The sequence below is a fragment of the Saccopteryx bilineata genome, chromosome 10 (genome assembly GCF_036850765.1).
Source record: "Saccopteryx bilineata isolate mSacBil1 chromosome 10, mSacBil1_pri_phased_curated, whole genome shotgun sequence".
Lineage (NCBI taxonomy): Eukaryota > Metazoa > Chordata > Mammalia > Chiroptera > Emballonuridae > Saccopteryx > Saccopteryx bilineata.
Genome location: NC_089499.1, coordinates 34,443,673 through 34,462,189, shown reverse-complemented (window position 1 = coordinate 34,462,189; position 18,517 = coordinate 34,443,673). Strand labels below are relative to the sequence as shown.

Here is an 18,517-nt window from a genome sequence, read left to right as displayed (position 1 = left end):
AGAAAACTTACTTTTCCTAATGCAAAAGAAAATAAGCAGTGAATCAATAATGTAAGCCCATGATCATTAGTTCCTCTCTTTTCCTTCAGAGGTGCTCACCATTCATTTGCTCTTCACTAGGTTTTGGGACTTGGCTTACCCAGAGCGGTCCTATGTTGTTGCAGGAAGCACTAGTTCCCCGTCTGTGTCCTACTACAGGAAGATCATTGAAGGCACTGAAGTTGTCCAGGTACAAGTAGTCTTTCTTCAACTTCTTTCTGTAGGTATAAAAATGGCTTTCACAAACATTGAGTTAAATAAGGGGCTTTGGCCAAGAGTGGCAGCGTTTCCTCAAGTTTAAGAAATACATATTTATTTTCTGTTGGCTTTTATGTATTTTTTAAAGTTAAATTTTATTGAGGTATAAAAACATATCAAAAGTGCGTATATAGGCCCTGGCCGGTTGGCTCAGCGGTAGAGCGTCGGCCTGGCGTGCGGGGGACCCGGGTTCGATTCCCAGCCAGGGCACATAGGAGAAGCGCCCATTTGCTTCTCCATCCCCCTCTCCTGCAGCCAAGGCTCCATTGGAGCAAAGATGGCCCGGGTGCTGGGGATGGCTCCTTGGCCTCTGCCCCAGGCGCTAGAGTGGCTCTGGTCGCGGCAGAGCGACGCCCCGGAGGGGCAGAGCATCGCCCCCTGGTGGGCAGAGCTTCGCCCCTGGTGGGCAGAGCTTCGCCCCTGGTGGGCATGCCGGGTGGATCCCGGTCGGCACATGCGGGAGTCTGTCTGACTGTCTCTCCCCGTTTCCAGCTTCAGAAAAATACAAAAAAAAAAAAAAAAAAAAGTGCATATATAAGTATACCACTTGAAGTAAGCACTTTATACCTTGCTCAGTCCTTCAAGGTACTTCCTTATAAAGTTATCTTATTATTTTCCTTAAGATCATCAGCTAGCAAGCAGTGAAGCTGAGATTCAAACCTGGCTGTTGGGGCTCTAAAACTTGTCTTCAAGTTAGACAAAGACTTCACATGAGATAACATACCTGAGAGTGCCCGGGCCCGAGTCAGTGCCAGTAAGTGAAAGTGCTTCCTTCAGGGCAGGTGGTAATGAGCTCTAGAAATGCTGAACATCTGATATTTACTTCTCTGTTCTGGTCATTTTTACCTCTTAATTATATGCTTCCCCTTTTGACTTTGACAAAGGAAATATGTACAGTTTAGCCTGTTTATAAGTTTCCCATATTTGTAAGTGGCTCCTCGTGGAATCTAATGACTGGAGATCTCGAATGTCAGGTTGGACTCTTCCTGCTTTTGCTCAATGTATCTATGAAAGCATGGCTACTCCATAAGAGGTATTAGCTTCAACAGCACATCCCCAAAGCAGGAATACTTACAAGAGGCAGAATGTGGTACAGGCTTTTGATTTCTGGCTTTCTCCTTGATTTTTAACCATGAAACAGGAAATTCAGAATAAGCAGAAGGCAGGACCAAGTGATGACACCCCTCGGAGGGGCCCGGAGTCTCTGCCTGTGGGACATCACGACATCATCACAGATGTTGCCACGTTCCAGACAACACAGGGCTTTATTGTAACTGCTTCTAGAGATGGGATTGTTAAGGTGTGGAAATGAAAACCTAGTGAAATGTATAATTTGTATAAATATACTGTAACTTTAAAGGTATATTTAGAGACAGATAGTGAGAATTGATCCCTTTGCTTAATTTTCAAAATCATGTCTCTATAGTCATGTTTCATGATAAAAGAAATCCCACCCAAGGTGGTTAAAGAGGTTGCATGTGACTAGTACACGTGTACATACCTCTGAGAATCAGCGGACAGTTTCGGGACTTTTATTGTATATGTCAGAGGTGAGGGATCTAGAATGCTAAGACTTACATGATCTCAGTTTACTTTGTATTGAAAAATATGGTTGTAAGCTATTAAAATGTAAACACATTTTGCTATTAAAAATGCTATTCAAAGCAGCTAATAAAACTATTCAAGCATTTTAAGGGTTTTCATTTCTTTTTGGTGGTGCTTTTACCAGTAAATCTTAGCAGAAGAATAAACTCTGTAGCAGCATTTGTTCAGAAGAAATGTTCTCAGTGTCACAAAGAATCAGTGACAGAACCAGGCCTTCTACTCAAATCTCTGGATAGCCGGTATTCTGCTCTGTCTGCTCCAGTCTTTCTTCCTGTGTTTTATAGTCTGCCTGGTTAGTTATTTAGTGCTGGAGAATTGATCTCCTGTGGATCAGCTCCCGAAAAACGTGCCTCTTCTTAGCCATCATTCTGGTTTATAGGCTCTACCATAAATTCTAACACTTGGCTCAACAGCTTGCTTTCATCCAGTATAGATTATGTATTAAATGTATGGAAAAGAAAGAAAAATAGAAGGATTAAACTTTGGCATGTTAACATGCCAAAAATTTATATTTTTAAAAGACCGAAATTGGCCTTTCCCAGTAAAATATAGGTTCAAGGTTGTTGATTATTGTTAGTACATGAACCTGATTCTCTCTCCACATTTAATTGTCACCCTAATTTGCAAAAGAGTTTATGGTATTCAAAATATTTTAGTTTGGAATTAGTTCCATGAATCTGTAAAACTAAAAATTGGAATAGAAAACCTGAGTCTGGGGAAAATACTACTTGTTTAAGAAATGCTTCAAAAATTTAAATTGCTATAATTATATAATATAGTTATGGTACATGGCAATTTTATGAATATGTCTGGGTTCATGATTCAATACACTTAGTGTTTATTTATTTATTTATTTATTTTGGGGGGGGGGAGAGAGAGAGAGAGAGAGAGAGAGAGAGAAGGGGGGAGGAGCAGGAATGTTCAACTCCCATATGTGCCTTGACCAGGCAAGGCCAGGGTTTTGAACCGGCGACCTCAGCATTCCAGGTTGACGCTTTATCCACTGCGCCACCACAGGTCAGGCTACACTTAGTGTTTAAACAGGTAAACAACTAAAGCATCGGAAAATCCTGTTACTCAGAATGGTCAGGAATGAAGAGGTTCCTAGACGGTAGCCTAGGAACACCCCAGACTCACCTGTGTAGAGAAGTTTCTCCTAAGGAACTGAGGGCCGACTAACAGCTGCTTCACAATGAGAGCAGGACCACATGGAGAAGGTAGGAGAGACAGGAGCCCTACCCCACAGGCTGACTTGCAGCAGGGAGGGATAATCCTGAGGGGCCCGCATGGGCAGACTTGCCTGCGCTGAGACAGTGATAAAACGGTGATAAAACTATACATGAAAAAAATCTATTTACTTACCCCAGGGTGCCTGCTAAACAGAACTGTGAGAACTGTCTGGAATCAGAGGTACCGATTTCAATAGGGGCGTTTTTGTTTACGTTCCCCCTCCACCTAGAGCGTGCAGGAGGGAGCTAGGTCCAAGCACCCTAGCTGGCCTGTAATGCCTCCAGAGCTTTCCTGACCCACTCGGCCAGCACATGCTGCGGCTCTGGCCAGTGGCCTCCCAGCAAATGCCTGCTACATCCTTGGGTGGCCAGCCCTTGAGTCCCGGGCCCTGAGCCTCCTCAGCCAGCACCCAGGGCACCACACCCACCCACACAGCTCCAGCTAGCCTGGCAAAATCACCCAGCTCATGCCGTTTACATAGAGGTTGCTCCTATTCAAGGCCACTCCTTCAGGATCAGGAGAGAGCTGTTTTGTCTCATTCATAGCAACAAACACAAAGTCAGATTGAAAAGACAGAAGAATATGTTTCAAATGAAGGAATAAGAAAAAATACAGGTTAAAAACTCAAATGAAACAGAGGTAAGGAGTGGGGAAGGTACCAGACTTCGGGTCCAGGAAGTACGGAGCATTCCAAAATGAACCTAACGAGAGCCAAGACATTGTCACAGACAAAGGAAATCCCATAAGGCTATCAACTGATTTCTCAGCAGAAGCTTTACAGGCCAGAAGGGAGTGGCAGGATATACAGATATTTAAAACTGCTGAAAGGAAAGAAACTACAATGTAGAATATTCTACCTGGAAAGGTTAGCATTCAGAATTGAAAAAGAGATACAATTTCCCAGACCAGCAAAAACTAAAGGAGTTCCTCACTGGCTTTACAAGAAATAATAAAGGGTCTTTTTTAAGCAGAAAAATAAAGGCCATAACCAGAGATTTAAAATAAATATATATATATATATATATTTATTTATTTTAAATCTCTGGTATATATGAAAATAAATTACATGGGTAAACAAATATATAGTAAAGGCACTAAATTAGTTACTTAAAAAGTTGTTATGAAGGTTAACGCCTGACCTGTGATGGTGCAGTGGATAGAGCGTAGGCCTGGGTTACCGGTTCAAAGCGTGGGTCTTGCCCGATCAGGGCACGAACGAGAAGCAACTACGACTTAATGTTTCTCACTCCTCCCCCTGCCCTTCTCTCTCTCTCTCAAATCAATAATTGAAATCTTTAAAAAAAAGTTATGAAAGTTAAAAGACAAAAAATCAGAAAATCAACTATAATTACAATACTTAAGGGGCACACAACAAAAAGATGTAAACTATGACAGCAGATAACTGTAGGGGGAAGTAAAAATAGCATTTTTAGAATGCATTCAAACTTAGGCTCCTATCAGTTTAAACTGCACTGCTATACAGACTGATATAGATGAATCTCATGGTAGTGAGAAAACAAAAGGTACACAGAAAATAAAGAGAAAGGAACTCAAACGTAACTTTAGTTAAACCCCAGCAAACCACAAAAGAAGAAAGGAACAGAGAACAACTACAGAAACTACCAAAAAAAAAAAAAAAAAATGAACAGAACAGCAGTTAGTATTTATCTATTATTCCTTTAAGTGTAAATGGAATAAGTGTTCCAATAAAAAGCTATAGGGTGGCTGAATGGATGATAAAATAAGACCCATATATATGCTGCCTACAAGAGACTAACAGATTGAGAGGCACACACACTGACTGAAAGTGAAGGGACTGAAAAAAGATATTTCATGCAAATAGAAACAGAGAGGTCATATAAGACAAAATAGACTTTAAAACACACTGTAAAAAGAGATTAAGAAGAGCATTACACAGCGTTAATGGGGTGAATCCTAGAAGGGGGATATAACAATCATAAATATTTACAATTGCAATATAGGAGCACCTAAATATAATATTAACAACCATAAAGGACATTGAGTCAATACAAATTGACAGTAATACAATAATAGTAGAGGACTTTCATCAATGGCTAGCTCATCAACAAGGAAACAGTGGCCTTAAATGACATATTAGACAAGAAGGATATTAGAACAGAAGTAGATATTTATAGAACATTTCATCCCTAAACTGCAGAATACAAGTGGACATGGAACTTTTTCCGGGACTGATTGCAGTAGGCCACAAAATAAGTCTCAATAAACTCATCTTCATGACTTAAATCGTGTCAACTATATTTTATGCACAACGTGTTGGAACTAGAAATCAGCAAGAAGGAAACAAACACATGGAGATTATACAAAGTGCTATTTAACACAAGTGGGTCAAAGAAGAAATAAATATCTTGAGACATACGAAAATGGAAACAAAACTTTCTAAAAACCTATGGGATGCAGCAAAAGCAGTTATAAGAAGGAAATTTATAGCAATACAGGCTGGACTTTAAAAACAAGGAAAATCCCAGATAAACAATCTAACTTGACACCAAAAGGAACTAGAAAAAGAACAAAGCCCAAAGTGAGTAGAAGAAAGAAGATAATAAATAATAGAGTAGAAATAAAATAGACTAAAAGAAACGATCAATGAAACTGAGCTAATTCTTTAAAAAGATACATGAAATTGACAAACTGTTAGCCAGACTTAGTAAGAAAATAACAGAGGACTCAAATAAATGGAATCAGAAATGAAAGAGATGTTACAACTGACATCACAGAAATACAAAGGATTATAAAAGAATACCATACCAACAAATGGGACACTGTAGAAGAAATGGAAAATATTTCTAGAAAAATGCAACCTTCTGAGAATGAACAAGGGAAAAAATAGAAAATCTCAACAGACCGACCTTTCATAACAAAATTGAATCAGGAATCTAACACCCAGCAAAAAAAAAGTTCAGGACCAGATGGCTTCACAGATAAATTCTACCAGACATTTAAAGGAAAAGTTAATACCTGTACCTTTCAAACTATTCCAAAAAATGCAAGAGGAAGCAATACTTCTGAATCAGTTTTATAAAGCCAGCATTACCCTGAGACTGAAACCAGACAAGGATACTCAAAAATAACCCCCCAAAACAAACAAACAAAAAGAAATGACAATGTCCTTGATGGACATAGATGCAAAAATTCTCAACAAAAGGATCATACACCATGATCAAGTGGGATTTATTCCAGGGATGCAAGGATGGTTCAACATTCTAAACCAGTACACAATATACAATGTTAACAAAACCAAGAATAAAAATAGGGATAAAAATCATGATCATCCCAATAGATAAAAAGCATTTGACAAAATTGAACATCCATTTATAATAAAAGTCCTTAACAAAGTGGTTATAGAAGGCACATACCTCTACATAAAACTGAAAAATTAAAATCAGAAATCTGTTGTATTTCTGTACATTAGTAACAAGCTATCAGGAAGAGAGATTAAGGAAAAAATCCCATAATATATCCAAAGAAACCTGAAATACTAATTTGAAAGAATATACGCACCCCTATGTTCACTGCAGTGTTAGTTACAACAGCCAAGATTTGGAAGCAGCCCAAGTGTGACCACCAGTAGATGAATGGATAAAAAGCTGTGGTACATATACACAATGGAATACTAAGCCATAAATAAGAAGGAAGTCTTACCTTTTGCAACGGCATGATGGACCCAGAGATTATTATGCTAAGTGAAATAAGCCAGTCAGAGAAAAAAAGGAACATATAATTTCACTTATATGTGGAATCTAATGAACAAAATAAACTAACAAATTAGAAACAGACTCATAGATAACAGAACAAATTGAAAGCTATCAGAAGGGATAGGAATTGGGGATAGGGGACTGAGTAAAAAAGGTGAAGAAATTAAGCAAAGAAAAAAAATATACACACAGACAATACTTTGGGGATTGTAGGAGGGAAAAGGGTGAGGGAGGTGGAAGAGGGGAGGGGGATAGATGGTGATGGAGGGAGACTTGGGGTGATGAACACACAGGGCAGTACAGATGACGCAGAATGGTGCACCCAAAACCTGTATAATTTTATTAACCAGTGTTACCCCAATAAATTCAATAAAAATGTAAAGTACAAAAGTTAAGAAAAATCCTATTTACAATTTCATCCAAAAGTATAAAAGGCCTAGGAATAAATTTAACCAATGAGCTGAAAGAACTGTACTCTGAAAAACTATAAGACATTGATGAAAGAAATGGAATATAACGCAAATAAATGGAAAGATATGCCATGTTCATGGATTGGAAGGATTAATACTGTAAAAATGTAGTCTACAGAGTCAATGCAATCCAAGTCAAAATACAATGTCATTTTCACAGAAGTGTAACAGATAATCCTAAAGTTTATATAAAACCATGAAAGATCCTGAATTGCCAAAGCAATCTTGAGAAAGAAAAATGATGTTGTAGGTATCATGCCCCTCAATTTCAAACTGTACTACAAGCTGTAGAAATAAAAACAGTATGGTACTGGCACAAAACCAGACACATAGATCAATGGAACAGAATTGAGAACCCATGTATACACGGTGAATCTGTGACAAGGGAGGCAAGAATACACAACAGGGAAATAAATGACAGTCTCTTTAGTGAATGTTGTTGGGAAAACTATACATACATGCAAAAAAAAAAAATAATAATAATCTGGACCACTTTCTTGCATATACAAAAATGGACTCAAAATGGATTAAAGACTTAAATGTATGACCTGAAACCATACAACTAGAAGAAAACAGGCAGTAAACTCTTTGACATTGATTTTAGCAACATTTTTTTGGCTGTGCCTCCCTGGGCAAGGGCAACAAAAGCAAGAACAAACAAATGGGACTACATCAAACTGAAAAGCTTTTGCATTGTTATGTTGCGTTGCCTTTGACTCCTGTCAAGTCTGCTAGGACCTTATTTACAGTTTCTAGCTACTAAGTCAGATTTTGAGTCTGCTCAGTTTAGGGGAGAACTTTTTTTTTTGGAGACAAAACTGTTACACAAAACTGTTACACTGAAGATGGGCTTCGAGCCTGGAGCTATTGAATTATCCAGGACTGATCAACCTGGGAAATGCTGAGGAAAATGGAGTGAGCTGCCGGAGCTAGAATTCTTTTCTCACTTGACCTTCTTATCATCCATTCTTCTCCCTCTTACACCTTCCCCCATTTTAAAAGAGGACATTTGGTTGAGTTGTTACTAAGTGTTACAATCTGATGCTGTGTTGAGTTGCATTTCTTTTCGACCTCTACATTTTTTTCTTCAACACGTTTAACGCATAACTCAGCACGGAGATAATAGGAGGCATGTACTTTACAATCAATTCATTTACACGTTAAATCAGGAAACATCACTGCTTTTTGTGTGCTTCTTTGTTGAATTAGGGTTTTATTTAACTTACACTTATCTTTTGCAGTGTTCCCCATTTAGGAGAAAGAGATAAATCATGAAAAAATGCTAACATTAGGGATTTATTTTTTAGAGGAACTTAATATTTGCGGTATGTTTCAGATCCTTCACTTATTAATGATTATAAACATGAGCCAAAATGCTAAAATAATCTCGATCACCAAGGGACTGTATGTTTGGTGTACTTTCCTTATCGATGTAGAAGACAAATACATTTTAAAAGTATTTCTAGCAATAAGCAGAAGAAAGGAGTTTTTGCTTAATCCAAAGTGAACTAGCCTTGGCTGGATAGCTCGGTTGCTTAGAGCGTTGTCCTAATTCACAAAGTTAACCAGACAAATCCCTTTTATTAAAATCTCTCTTAAATATTGCTCATTAATTTCCTGTACTTGGAACATAATTTTTTCCTAAAGCTTTAAGTCCACTCAGGATATGAAGAAACCTGATGTGCTCTATTTTTCTGTATTACCTGAGTATGAATATGACATTTAATTAAACTCCTTGCCTCCCCCCGAAGACACTGGGAGCTATCTCTGTGGAGTTGCCTTAGTAAGGATGGCAGGACACTGCAGAATGCCCTCCTTTCCCAGGTTTTATGAACAGCGGTATAGAAAAGAAAGACCGTACCCACTGGCGTTAGGTGTCAGAACCATCCGCCCCATGTTTCCAAACAGGGGCTCTCTCCCTTTCCGAATAGAGTGATACCCTGCCTCGCAGGGCAACTGCTAACAACTGTGGAGCCACTCTCACATTTGAGGTAAGGTCTGAACATTGTGTCTAGATTAAATAATGCTACTTTGGTGTTTCGGTGAAAATATCAGCCCCGTCGTAAGATTAACAATTAGTTATAAGATCTGGCTGGGGGAAGGAGAGAGCTGTCAGAAGGTGCTGGGTGAGGTGAGGCACATTGAAGACTTTCCCGATTTAACTCGCTCTGACCTCTTTTGCATCTCTGCAACCCCCATATATATTTAAAGATGAAACATTAACAACTTCTCTATCTTTCCACAGTTGGTGTGCTTTTATTTAAGGCTCTTTGCAGCGCTCTGCCACTCCTGCTTCTTGCTGTTTACTAAGTAGCTACCTGATGGGTAAAAGTAACTCAGAGCTCACCTGTGACAAGTTGTGTCTTTATTCTCCTTGTCTACAGAATATATAGATGAATAAAAAGTAATAAATGACCATAATGAGGAAAAAAAGGATAAAAGTTCATGAAAATAGCCAGGCAGGAGGCTCTATATAATGAAGAGGGAATTTACAGCTCAAAAGCAGTTAATTTATATTCTGGGGCATTAATGAGTTTCTCAGTGAGTTAGAGAGGATTTGGAGCTGGGGGAAAAATTACCCTCTGCTTCCCACCTGTCCAAGCTAACAACCACAGAAGATGGGAAGAAATCTTCCAGCACAAAGCTAGTGGAGGACTACTCAGTGATGTGTTTAAATGGACTCTTTGTGCAAGGCCAAACTTTCAAAATTATGATACACCACAGCATCAATTTCTAAGGTAAATGTTGGGGTCTTTCAAAACAATCTTTGATTCAACAGCACCAAACTGAGAAAGACAGCTCCATTTACAGGAATTGGACAGCGACCAGTAATCAAAAGAACTATCAATAGCACTAGCCCATGTACACACATGTAATACACTATTTACCTCCAATTATAATTCATCTTCATTAGACCTTTCAAAATTCTTCTTCACTCTTCCATCTTTTAATGATAACAGCTCTTGAATATATCCGTCTTAGCATGCTGGAATTCTCAGGAGTGGTCAGATAAATGGACATGATATATCTTAATACCAATAAGTGCAGGAGGTCGAGTTGCCTCGTATTCTACGACCTGAGGTTGTCCAGCCCTCCAGAGTGGAGCTCCGGAGATAGGCAGATATCTAACAGTTACCCAGAGTTTGGCAGTCAGTTTAGTTATGCAGGCCCAGAGTCTTACCATGCTTCTTCCTAAGGTTACGTTCTTCAAGCACTTGATCATGTCATTTGGGAACAGTTTTTATCACCTTTTTTCCAGTTTTAAAGGTACGGTATGTATTTCTGGTAAAATTTCGAACAGCATTAGCTCTGCTGTCTCTTGCTACTCTTGATGCATATTTTTTATCTTGAAAGAATTTTGCCTTTTGTAATGCATCTTCTTTAAGGGCAGCTTTATGTGGTCCAGTAACAGCGCTACACAACAACACAAAAAAACAACAAAGATAAATGCCATTTCAACTTTAATAAGACTATATCAGGGGTCGGGAACCTTTTTGGCTGAGAGAGCCATGAACGCCACATATTTTAAAATGTAATTCTGTGAGAGCCATACAACGACCCGTGTACGTTATGCATTACCCAATAAAAATTTGGTGTTGTCCCGGAGGACAGCTGTGATTGGCTCCAGCCGCCCGCAACCATGAACATGAGCAGTAGGAAATGAATGGATTGTAATACATGAGAATGTTTTATATTTTTAACATTATTTTTTTTAATTAAAGATTTGCGAGCCAGATGCAGCCATCAAAAGAGCCACATCTGGCTCGCAAGCCATAGGTTCCTGACCCCTGGACTATATTAATCTTCCTTATTAAATCAGTTGTTGTACCCACCTCTTATTGCATCTTTCTTTCAGGGTAATTTTATTAGGATTACTAAAGTGGGCATTATTAACCTGGCAGGTGTATCAGAAGCTGATAATACATCTTGTCAGAGTGTACAGAAGTATAATTCTAACAGCAAAGTTTCTTCTTCATGGGACATGTCCCACTCAGAACTTCCTATGGTGGGCTCTTGCTTATTCAGATTTGGTTCAAATAGTACCTCATCAGAGACCACCAAGTCTGACTCCCTCTTCTAGTCACTCAGTATATCATGCTCTTGTTTTTTCATAACAGTACTACCTACATTTTAATTTACTTGTAGCCTTCTCTGTGATCCGTTCTCTACCCTTTCGCCCTCCCAGACAGAAATTAAGTTTCACAAGCTCATATCTGGCCACCACAGTAATCCCAGAAACTAAGAAGTTTCTGAGCACCTAGTACACATTTAGTATTTGTCTAACGAAAGCATAAATGAATGTGATCTCTTTCTTTCCTCCCTCCTGTCCTTTCACCTATTTATCCATCCATCTCTCACACACACCACATACCTTCTTTCGTCTATAACGATAGGGGTGAAGGAGACATCAAGACATCAAGCCAACAAAGAAAACCTTGCCATTCACGTTCCACAGACCCTGAAGCCTCCATTGCATCATCTACTACATGTCTAGGCTTCTGAAGCTCAAATCCCAAAGTGTTCCTCAGTTCCTTTCCATCAAGGCTATCAGGAACGCCCTAAATTGATCAACAAACTTCTCCCAGTTACCAAGAAAAGCAGTCGTGGCTAAATTTCAGTACGAATACAATTTCCTCACACCCTCCCACATTTTTGCTCTTCTCTGTATTCTTTATTAATTTCAAGACTCAATATTTTGAACTCAAATTCCCCAAAGTCCTAATTGTCTTTCTGCATCAAACATGGCTCTGCTGATCATGGAGATTGCATCTTTTTAAGTCTTGAACACACTGTTTCCATGGCTTGAGTTTATCTTATCTGCATTGGTAAGTTTAGTTATCTTGGCTATATTCCTTCCTCTTTGTTAAGAAAAAGTTGTTAAAATGGTAAGTGCTTCTTTACTATATATAGCATTGCTATCTCCCCCCTCCCAATCATTTATATTCTTTAGGGTTGAACGTGATAAATATCATATCTCTGAATTCATTCCCCCCCCACTCTGTTGTATATCGGAGCTTGTACTGGTTAAACATGTGATAAGAATCATTTGATCACCTTGTTTGGGAATCAAATAGGCTTTATATATTTCTTTCTACTGCTCTATATTGTTCAGATACTTCTTTACTGATCGGTAACTCCAACAGAAGGTAGTCAAAATAAAGAAATAAAGATGAGCCCTGGCCGGTTGGCTCAGCGGTAGAGCGTCGGCCTAGCGTGCGGAGGACCCGGGTTCGATTCCCGGCCAGGGCACATAGGAGAAGCGCCCGTTTGCTTCTCCACCCCTCCGCCGCGCTTTCCTCTCTGTCTCTCTCTTCCCCTCCCGCAGCCAAGGCTCCATTGGAGCAAAGATGGCCCGGGCGCTGGGGATGGCTCTGTGGCCTCTGCCTCAGGCGCTAGAGTGGCTCTGGTCGCAATATGGCGACGCCCAGGATGGGCAGAGCATCGCCCCCTGGGGGGCAGAGCACCGCCCCTGGTGGGCGTGCCGGGTGGATCCCGGTCGGGCGCATGCGGGAGTCTGTCTGACTGTCTCTCCCTGTTTCCAGCTTCAGAAAAATGAAAAAAAAAATAAAATAAAAAAATAAAAAAAAAAAAAAGAAATAAAGATGAAGTACTCCATTCATTTTGCAACCTGTGCCCACTTCCAGCGAAGCCTGTGGAAAGATGTGGCAACTAGATAAAATGAGGTGGATGGCACTCATAGTAGATTTCGGTTCTCTGTGATCACAGATTCCTCCGTCTATGCAGGTCATCTGGGGTCAGCCACACTGCACTTACTAGTTGACTGGATGCACTACAGTAGAAAATGCAGACAAGATGGCTTCTATTTTGACAATTCTTTTTTTATTTTAACATACATATTTTGTGTCCCCAAAAACATACTTTGGAAGCAGAATTACAACAGATGTATTATTCATATGGCATTGGTGACGGTGTCCATTTTTACAGTTGAGTTGTTCTGGCTCTGGTCTGCCAACGCCTTCAAGTCTGGAGCAAGCACTTCCCTGACTGACTGAAGCAATAAGCAGGTGGCTTTTATTGCCTCCGAGCAGATCTAAGTTATGCTTACAGAGAGGCTGCCCTGCAATCCCACTCTCACTGGCCATCTGTGTCCTCGGCTGATTGTGCATCGGTCCCATTCCTTTCTTTTCTGTCTGGTAAGAACCAGCTTCTACCTAAATTTCTTACAGTCTCCCAGCAGAACCATCCCATCCTATGCAGGTCATTCTGAGGACTTGGCAGGTCATCTCTCTGACCGGACCTCCTGCCTAGCAAGCACGCTCAGCTTCCTCATTTCCATATGCCAGTTCGGCTTCACTTCCCGGGAAGGGCTCAGGCAGGGAGTTTCAGAAGCAGCTGTGTGGCTTGTTACCTTTCATTTCAGTCTTCGGTCATTTAGAGAAGTCCTGGGAAGTCCCGGCCTAACACAGCAAGCACCAGGGAGTTAGTTCATCAACAGAGATATGGGTTTCATGTCTTAATTCCTGACGCCCCTGTCAGTTCCTAACACTTCACCCATTTTGGATACAGAGGGGAAGCTGAGCCTCCAGGTTTATCTAAGGCAGTGTGGAGATGGGAAAAGAAACTTTCTGTCCAAAAGCACTGCACTGTGAATCCCCTCTCTTACTCATATTGCTCTTCAAACACAAGGTGGGAGCCGTTTCCAAAAATGCCTTTTAATTTTTACAAACTGTCTACTGTGTGGGCCCTCGCAGTTATGGCCAACTGCATATTGTGTGGAACCCAATGCAAATGCAAATGCAAAGCCCTTTCCCACACTTCCAGGCACCTGCAGCAGGGGGAGCCCCGCTCTTGGTGGACTGACCACGCAGGCGTGTTTTAGGCCTGACTTCAGAAAGCATTTGCTGCTGGACAGTTCCCGTTCTCCCAGCAAAGTGAGGAGAGCCATGGCAGGCGGAGGCTTCACTCTGGAGCGGGAGCTCCTCTGGCTCTGCTCACCACGCAGAAATGCACAAACTGCACAAGTAAAAGTCGGCACACTGCAGAAGGCCTCTGCCTGTATGTGATCCCCAGCGGCTGGTGCACGCACATCTGATTGCAGTCCGATGTGGGCAGGTGTGTGCGTGCTAGGACAGCATGATTTACCACGGAAACAAAGAAACCTCCTTCTACTTGATTTAAATTATTTCTAATTTTAAAATATGCAAGTAGTATTCATACAGGCAAAAGACGTGTTTATTAATTTTTAAAAGGACTAGTTTTTTCCTTTGTTGACACTTTTCTTTTTTAAATTTATATATTGATTTTAGAGAGAGGGGAAGAGATAGAGAGACAGGAACATCAATCTGTTCCTGTATGTGCCCTGACTGGGGATTGAACCGGCAACCTTTTCTTATCAGGAAGATACTCTAACCAACTGAGCTACCCAGCCAGGGGTGCCTTTGTTGACACTTTTTAAAATATCTTAAAAGTATTAAGTTCTACTTGATTCCTATCTTAGTGTATATTCCATTCTATAACATCTTAAGAGCAATGTTTAACTCGTTAATTTGTAGGGCTAAAAATTTTCCCTAATATAACAATTAAGACTATAAACTTCCCTAAATTATGAATTCTGATGTATCCCACAGTTTTTTAAATTAATTTTAATTTATTGTGTTAACATGGATTCAAGTGTCCCACTGAATATAGCATCCTCACCCCCCACCCCCTTGTCCCTATTTACACCCCTTTTGCCCCCCTCCCCCTAACTCCCTCTCCCCTTCCCTCTGGGATTTGCTGTCCTGTTATCTGTATCTCTGTGTTATGTATATATAATTTACTAATCCCTTCAGCTTCTCTGATCCCATCCCCTCATCCCCCTTCCCTCTGACAGCTGTGTCTCCGGTCCCTGTGACCAAACCCCTGCCTCTATTCTGTTCCTCAGTTCACTTTGTTCATTAGATTCCACATATAAGTGAAATCATATATTGGTTTTTCTCTGCCTGTTATTCACTATTATTTCACTTAGCATAATAGTCTCCAGGTCCATCCATGTTGTCACAAAAGGTAAGATTTCCTTCTTTTGCATGGCCATGTAGTATTTTATTGTGTGTGTATATCACAGCTTTTTAATCCACTCGTCCACTGATGGACACTTGGGCTGTTTCCAGATCTCGGCTATTGTAAACAATGCTGCTATAAACATGGGGGTGCATTTCTCTTTTTGAAACAGTGCTGTGGTGTTCTTAGGATATATTCCTAATAGTGGGATAGCTGGGTCAAAAGGCAGTTCCATTTTTAATTTTTTGAGGAAACTCCATATGGCTTCCCACAGTGGCTGCACCAATCTGCATTCCCACCAGCAGTGCAGGAGGGTTCCCTTTTCTCCACATCCTCGCCAGCACTTATTCTGTGTTGTTTTGTTGATGAGCGCCATTCTGACTGGTGTGAAGTGATATCTCATTGTGGTTTTAATTTGCATTTCTCTAATGATTAGTGATGTTGAAGATTTTTTCATATGTCCATTGGCCATCTGTATGTCCTGTTTGGAGAAGTGTCTATTCAGTTCTTTGACCCTTTTTTTTTTTTTTTTTTTGCATTTTTCTGAAGCTGGAAACAGGGAGAGACAGTCAGACAGACTCCCGCATGCGCCCGACCGGGATCCACCCGGCACGCCCGCCAGGGGCGACGCTCTGTCCACCAGGGGGCGATGCTCTGCCCATCCTGGGCGTCGCCATGTTGCGACCAGAGCCACTCTAGCGCCTGAGGCAGAGGCCACAGAGCCATCCCCAGCGCCCGGACCGTCCTTGCTCCAATGGAGCCTTGGCTGCGGGAGGGGAAGAGAGAGACAGAGAGGAAGGCGCGGCGGAGGGGTGGAGAAGCAAATGGGTGCTTCTCCTGTGTGCCCTGGCCGGTAATCGAACCCGGGTCCTCCGCACGCTAGGCTGACGCTCTACCGCTGAGCCAACCGGCCAGGGCTTTGACCCATTTTTTGATTGGATTATTTACCTTCCTGGTGTTGAGTTTTACAAATTCTTTATAAATTTTGGTTATCAATCCCTTATCAGATGTATTGGCGAATATGTTCTCCCATTGTGTGGGTTGTCTTTTTATTTTGTTAATGGTGTCTTTTGTTGTATAAAAACTTTTTAGTTTGATATAGTCAGTCCCATTTGTTTATTTTGTCCTTTATTTTACTTGCCCATGGAGATATATTGGCTAAAATATTGCTACGAGAGATTATCCCACAAGTTTTGACACATAATACTTTATTATACAGTTCTAAGTGTGTTTACATTTTCATTATTTTTAACCCATTATTTAGATTGTGACTTTAATTAAAAAATATATGGTCTTTAAAAATACCGTTCTTATTCATTTCTAACTTAATTGCAGTGTGATTAGATCATTTGGATGGATGGCACCAATTCTTACAGGTGTGCTGACACTTAGTTGGTAAGTTCAAAATTGCACAATGAGCACCGTAAACTCTACCTTGATTCAACAGCTGTTTGTGTTCCATGTGTTCTTCAGAAGAATGTCTCATTTTTCTGTGCAGGGTTCTAAATGAGTCTATTAAGTCAAGTCTGTCACTGATAATTAAATCCTTTACTTCTTCGCTAAGTTTTGTCTGCTTCTTTACTTCTCAACATTCAAACTGCTATACTGAAATCTCCCGCTTTGATAGTTCTGTGACAATTTCTCCGTGTAGTTTTTCAATTTCCACTTTGTGTATTTTGAGGTTTTATTACCCTCTTATAAATTTAGAATTGTTCTAACTTCTTCAGGATTGAACACTTTGTCATGTAGTAACCCTCTTTATTCCCACAAAATGGTGTTGTTTAAAAGTATATTTTGTCCGATATTAATATAGCTATTCCAGCTTTTTTTTAAAAACATTTGTCTGATATATTTCTTCCCATAATGTTTTTTTGAACTTTTCCATTTCTTATTTTGTAGCTATGTCTCTCGAAAACAGTTATAGCTGGATTTTATTTTGTTTCTTAAACCCATCAATCTCTGGTAGTAACTGACGTGTTTTGCCTATGTATTTGTGTCATTTTTTTTTAATCTTTGTTTTTTTCAGAGAGAGAGAGAGAGATAGTTAGGGACAGACAGACGGGAACGGAGAGAGATGAGAAGCATCATTAGATTTTCGTTGTGACACCTTAGCTGTTCATTGATTGCTTTCTCACACGTGTCTTGCCCGCAGGCCTTCAGCAAACCAAGTAACTCCTTGCTCGAGCCAACGACCTTGGGTCCAAGCTGGCGAGCCTTGCTCCAGATGAGCCCACGCTCAAGCTGGCGACCTCGGGGTCTCGAACCTGGGTCCTTCCGCATCCCATTCTGATGCTCTATCCACTGCGCCACCGCCTGGTCAGGCTGTATTTGTGTTTTGATTACTGATATATTTAAACGGATTTGATGCTGCTATCTTACTTTGTGCTTTCTCCTTGTCCTTTTCTCCCTTTCCTGCCTTTTCATTAAAATATTTTATATTTATTATGTTTGTTTGTTTCTAATAACCAAAGATGATTTTATTGTTTAATGCCTTTTCTCATGTTTAGGCAATATGTAATTAAGTATTTACTAACATACATAGTCCTAGTACAATTATTTTTTTCTGTTAAAATCAGGAGGTACCCAGTATTTCCAGAGCTTTGTTAACAAGTACAGCCATTTTGTAACCCCACAAATTAGATTCTGCTATTATTTAAAACTATAGCATTTGTTTATATTCATTGAAATATTGACAGATTTTTTTTAGCATTTATCCTTCTTGCACCTCAGCCTTTCATTCTGTGGTCATTTTTATTTTCCTTGAAACACATACTTTAGAAGTTCCCTCAGCAAGTATGTGGTAAACTATTGTTTTTTTTGTTTTGTTTCATTTGTCTGTTTACCCAAGTTGTCTTTGCTTTGCCATTATTTTTGAAAGATAGTTTTTCTAAGTTGAAAAATATTTTCTCCCATTACTTTAAAGGTTCTCAATAGCATTGTGCCTTCCACTATTGCTACTGATAATTCCTCTGCCAGCTTCATGGCGGTTTCTTTGTAGATGATCTTCCTAGCTGCTTTTAAGTGTCTTTTGGGCTTGGTGTTCTGCATTCCTCTACTTCATCTAATTGCTATTTCTTTTTATTTATCGTGCTTATTACAGCTTGTCTTTTCTTCATCTTTTAATTCATGTCTTTCATATTCTTGAGCGTGATCATCTCTTTGTCTTTCAATAGTCCCTCA

General features: G+C 40.1%; 2 protein-coding genes across 3 annotated transcripts in view; one reads left to right on the top strand and one right to left on the bottom strand.

The window, feature by feature from the left end:
* The window catches only part of PIK3R4 (phosphoinositide-3-kinase regulatory subunit 4), a 72,624-nt gene extending 70,633 nt beyond the window's left edge, over positions 1 to 1,991 (top strand). For both annotated transcript variants that reach the window (XM_066244899.1, XM_066244898.1), the window contains exons 19-20: positions 121 to 229; positions 1,439 to 1,991. In XM_066244899.1, coding sequence (XP_066100996.1) covers positions 121 to 229; positions 1,439 to 1,609 — 280 coding nt within the window. In that variant the 3' untranslated portion in view covers positions 1,610 to 1,991. The remainder of the gene's footprint in view (positions 1 to 120; positions 230 to 1,438) is intronic.
* A 1,081-nt stretch (positions 1,992 to 3,072) lies between these two features.
* The window catches only part of COL6A6 (collagen type VI alpha 6 chain), a 127,892-nt gene continuing 112,447 nt past the window's right edge, over positions 3,073 to 18,517 (bottom strand). The window contains exons 37-38 of the mRNA XM_066244667.1: positions 10,225 to 10,750; positions 3,073 to 3,207 (exon numbers count right to left, since the gene is read on the bottom strand). Coding sequence (XP_066100764.1) covers positions 10,561 to 10,750 — 190 coding nt within the window. The 3' untranslated portion in view covers positions 3,073 to 3,207; positions 10,225 to 10,560. The remainder of the gene's footprint in view (positions 3,208 to 10,224; positions 10,751 to 18,517) is intronic.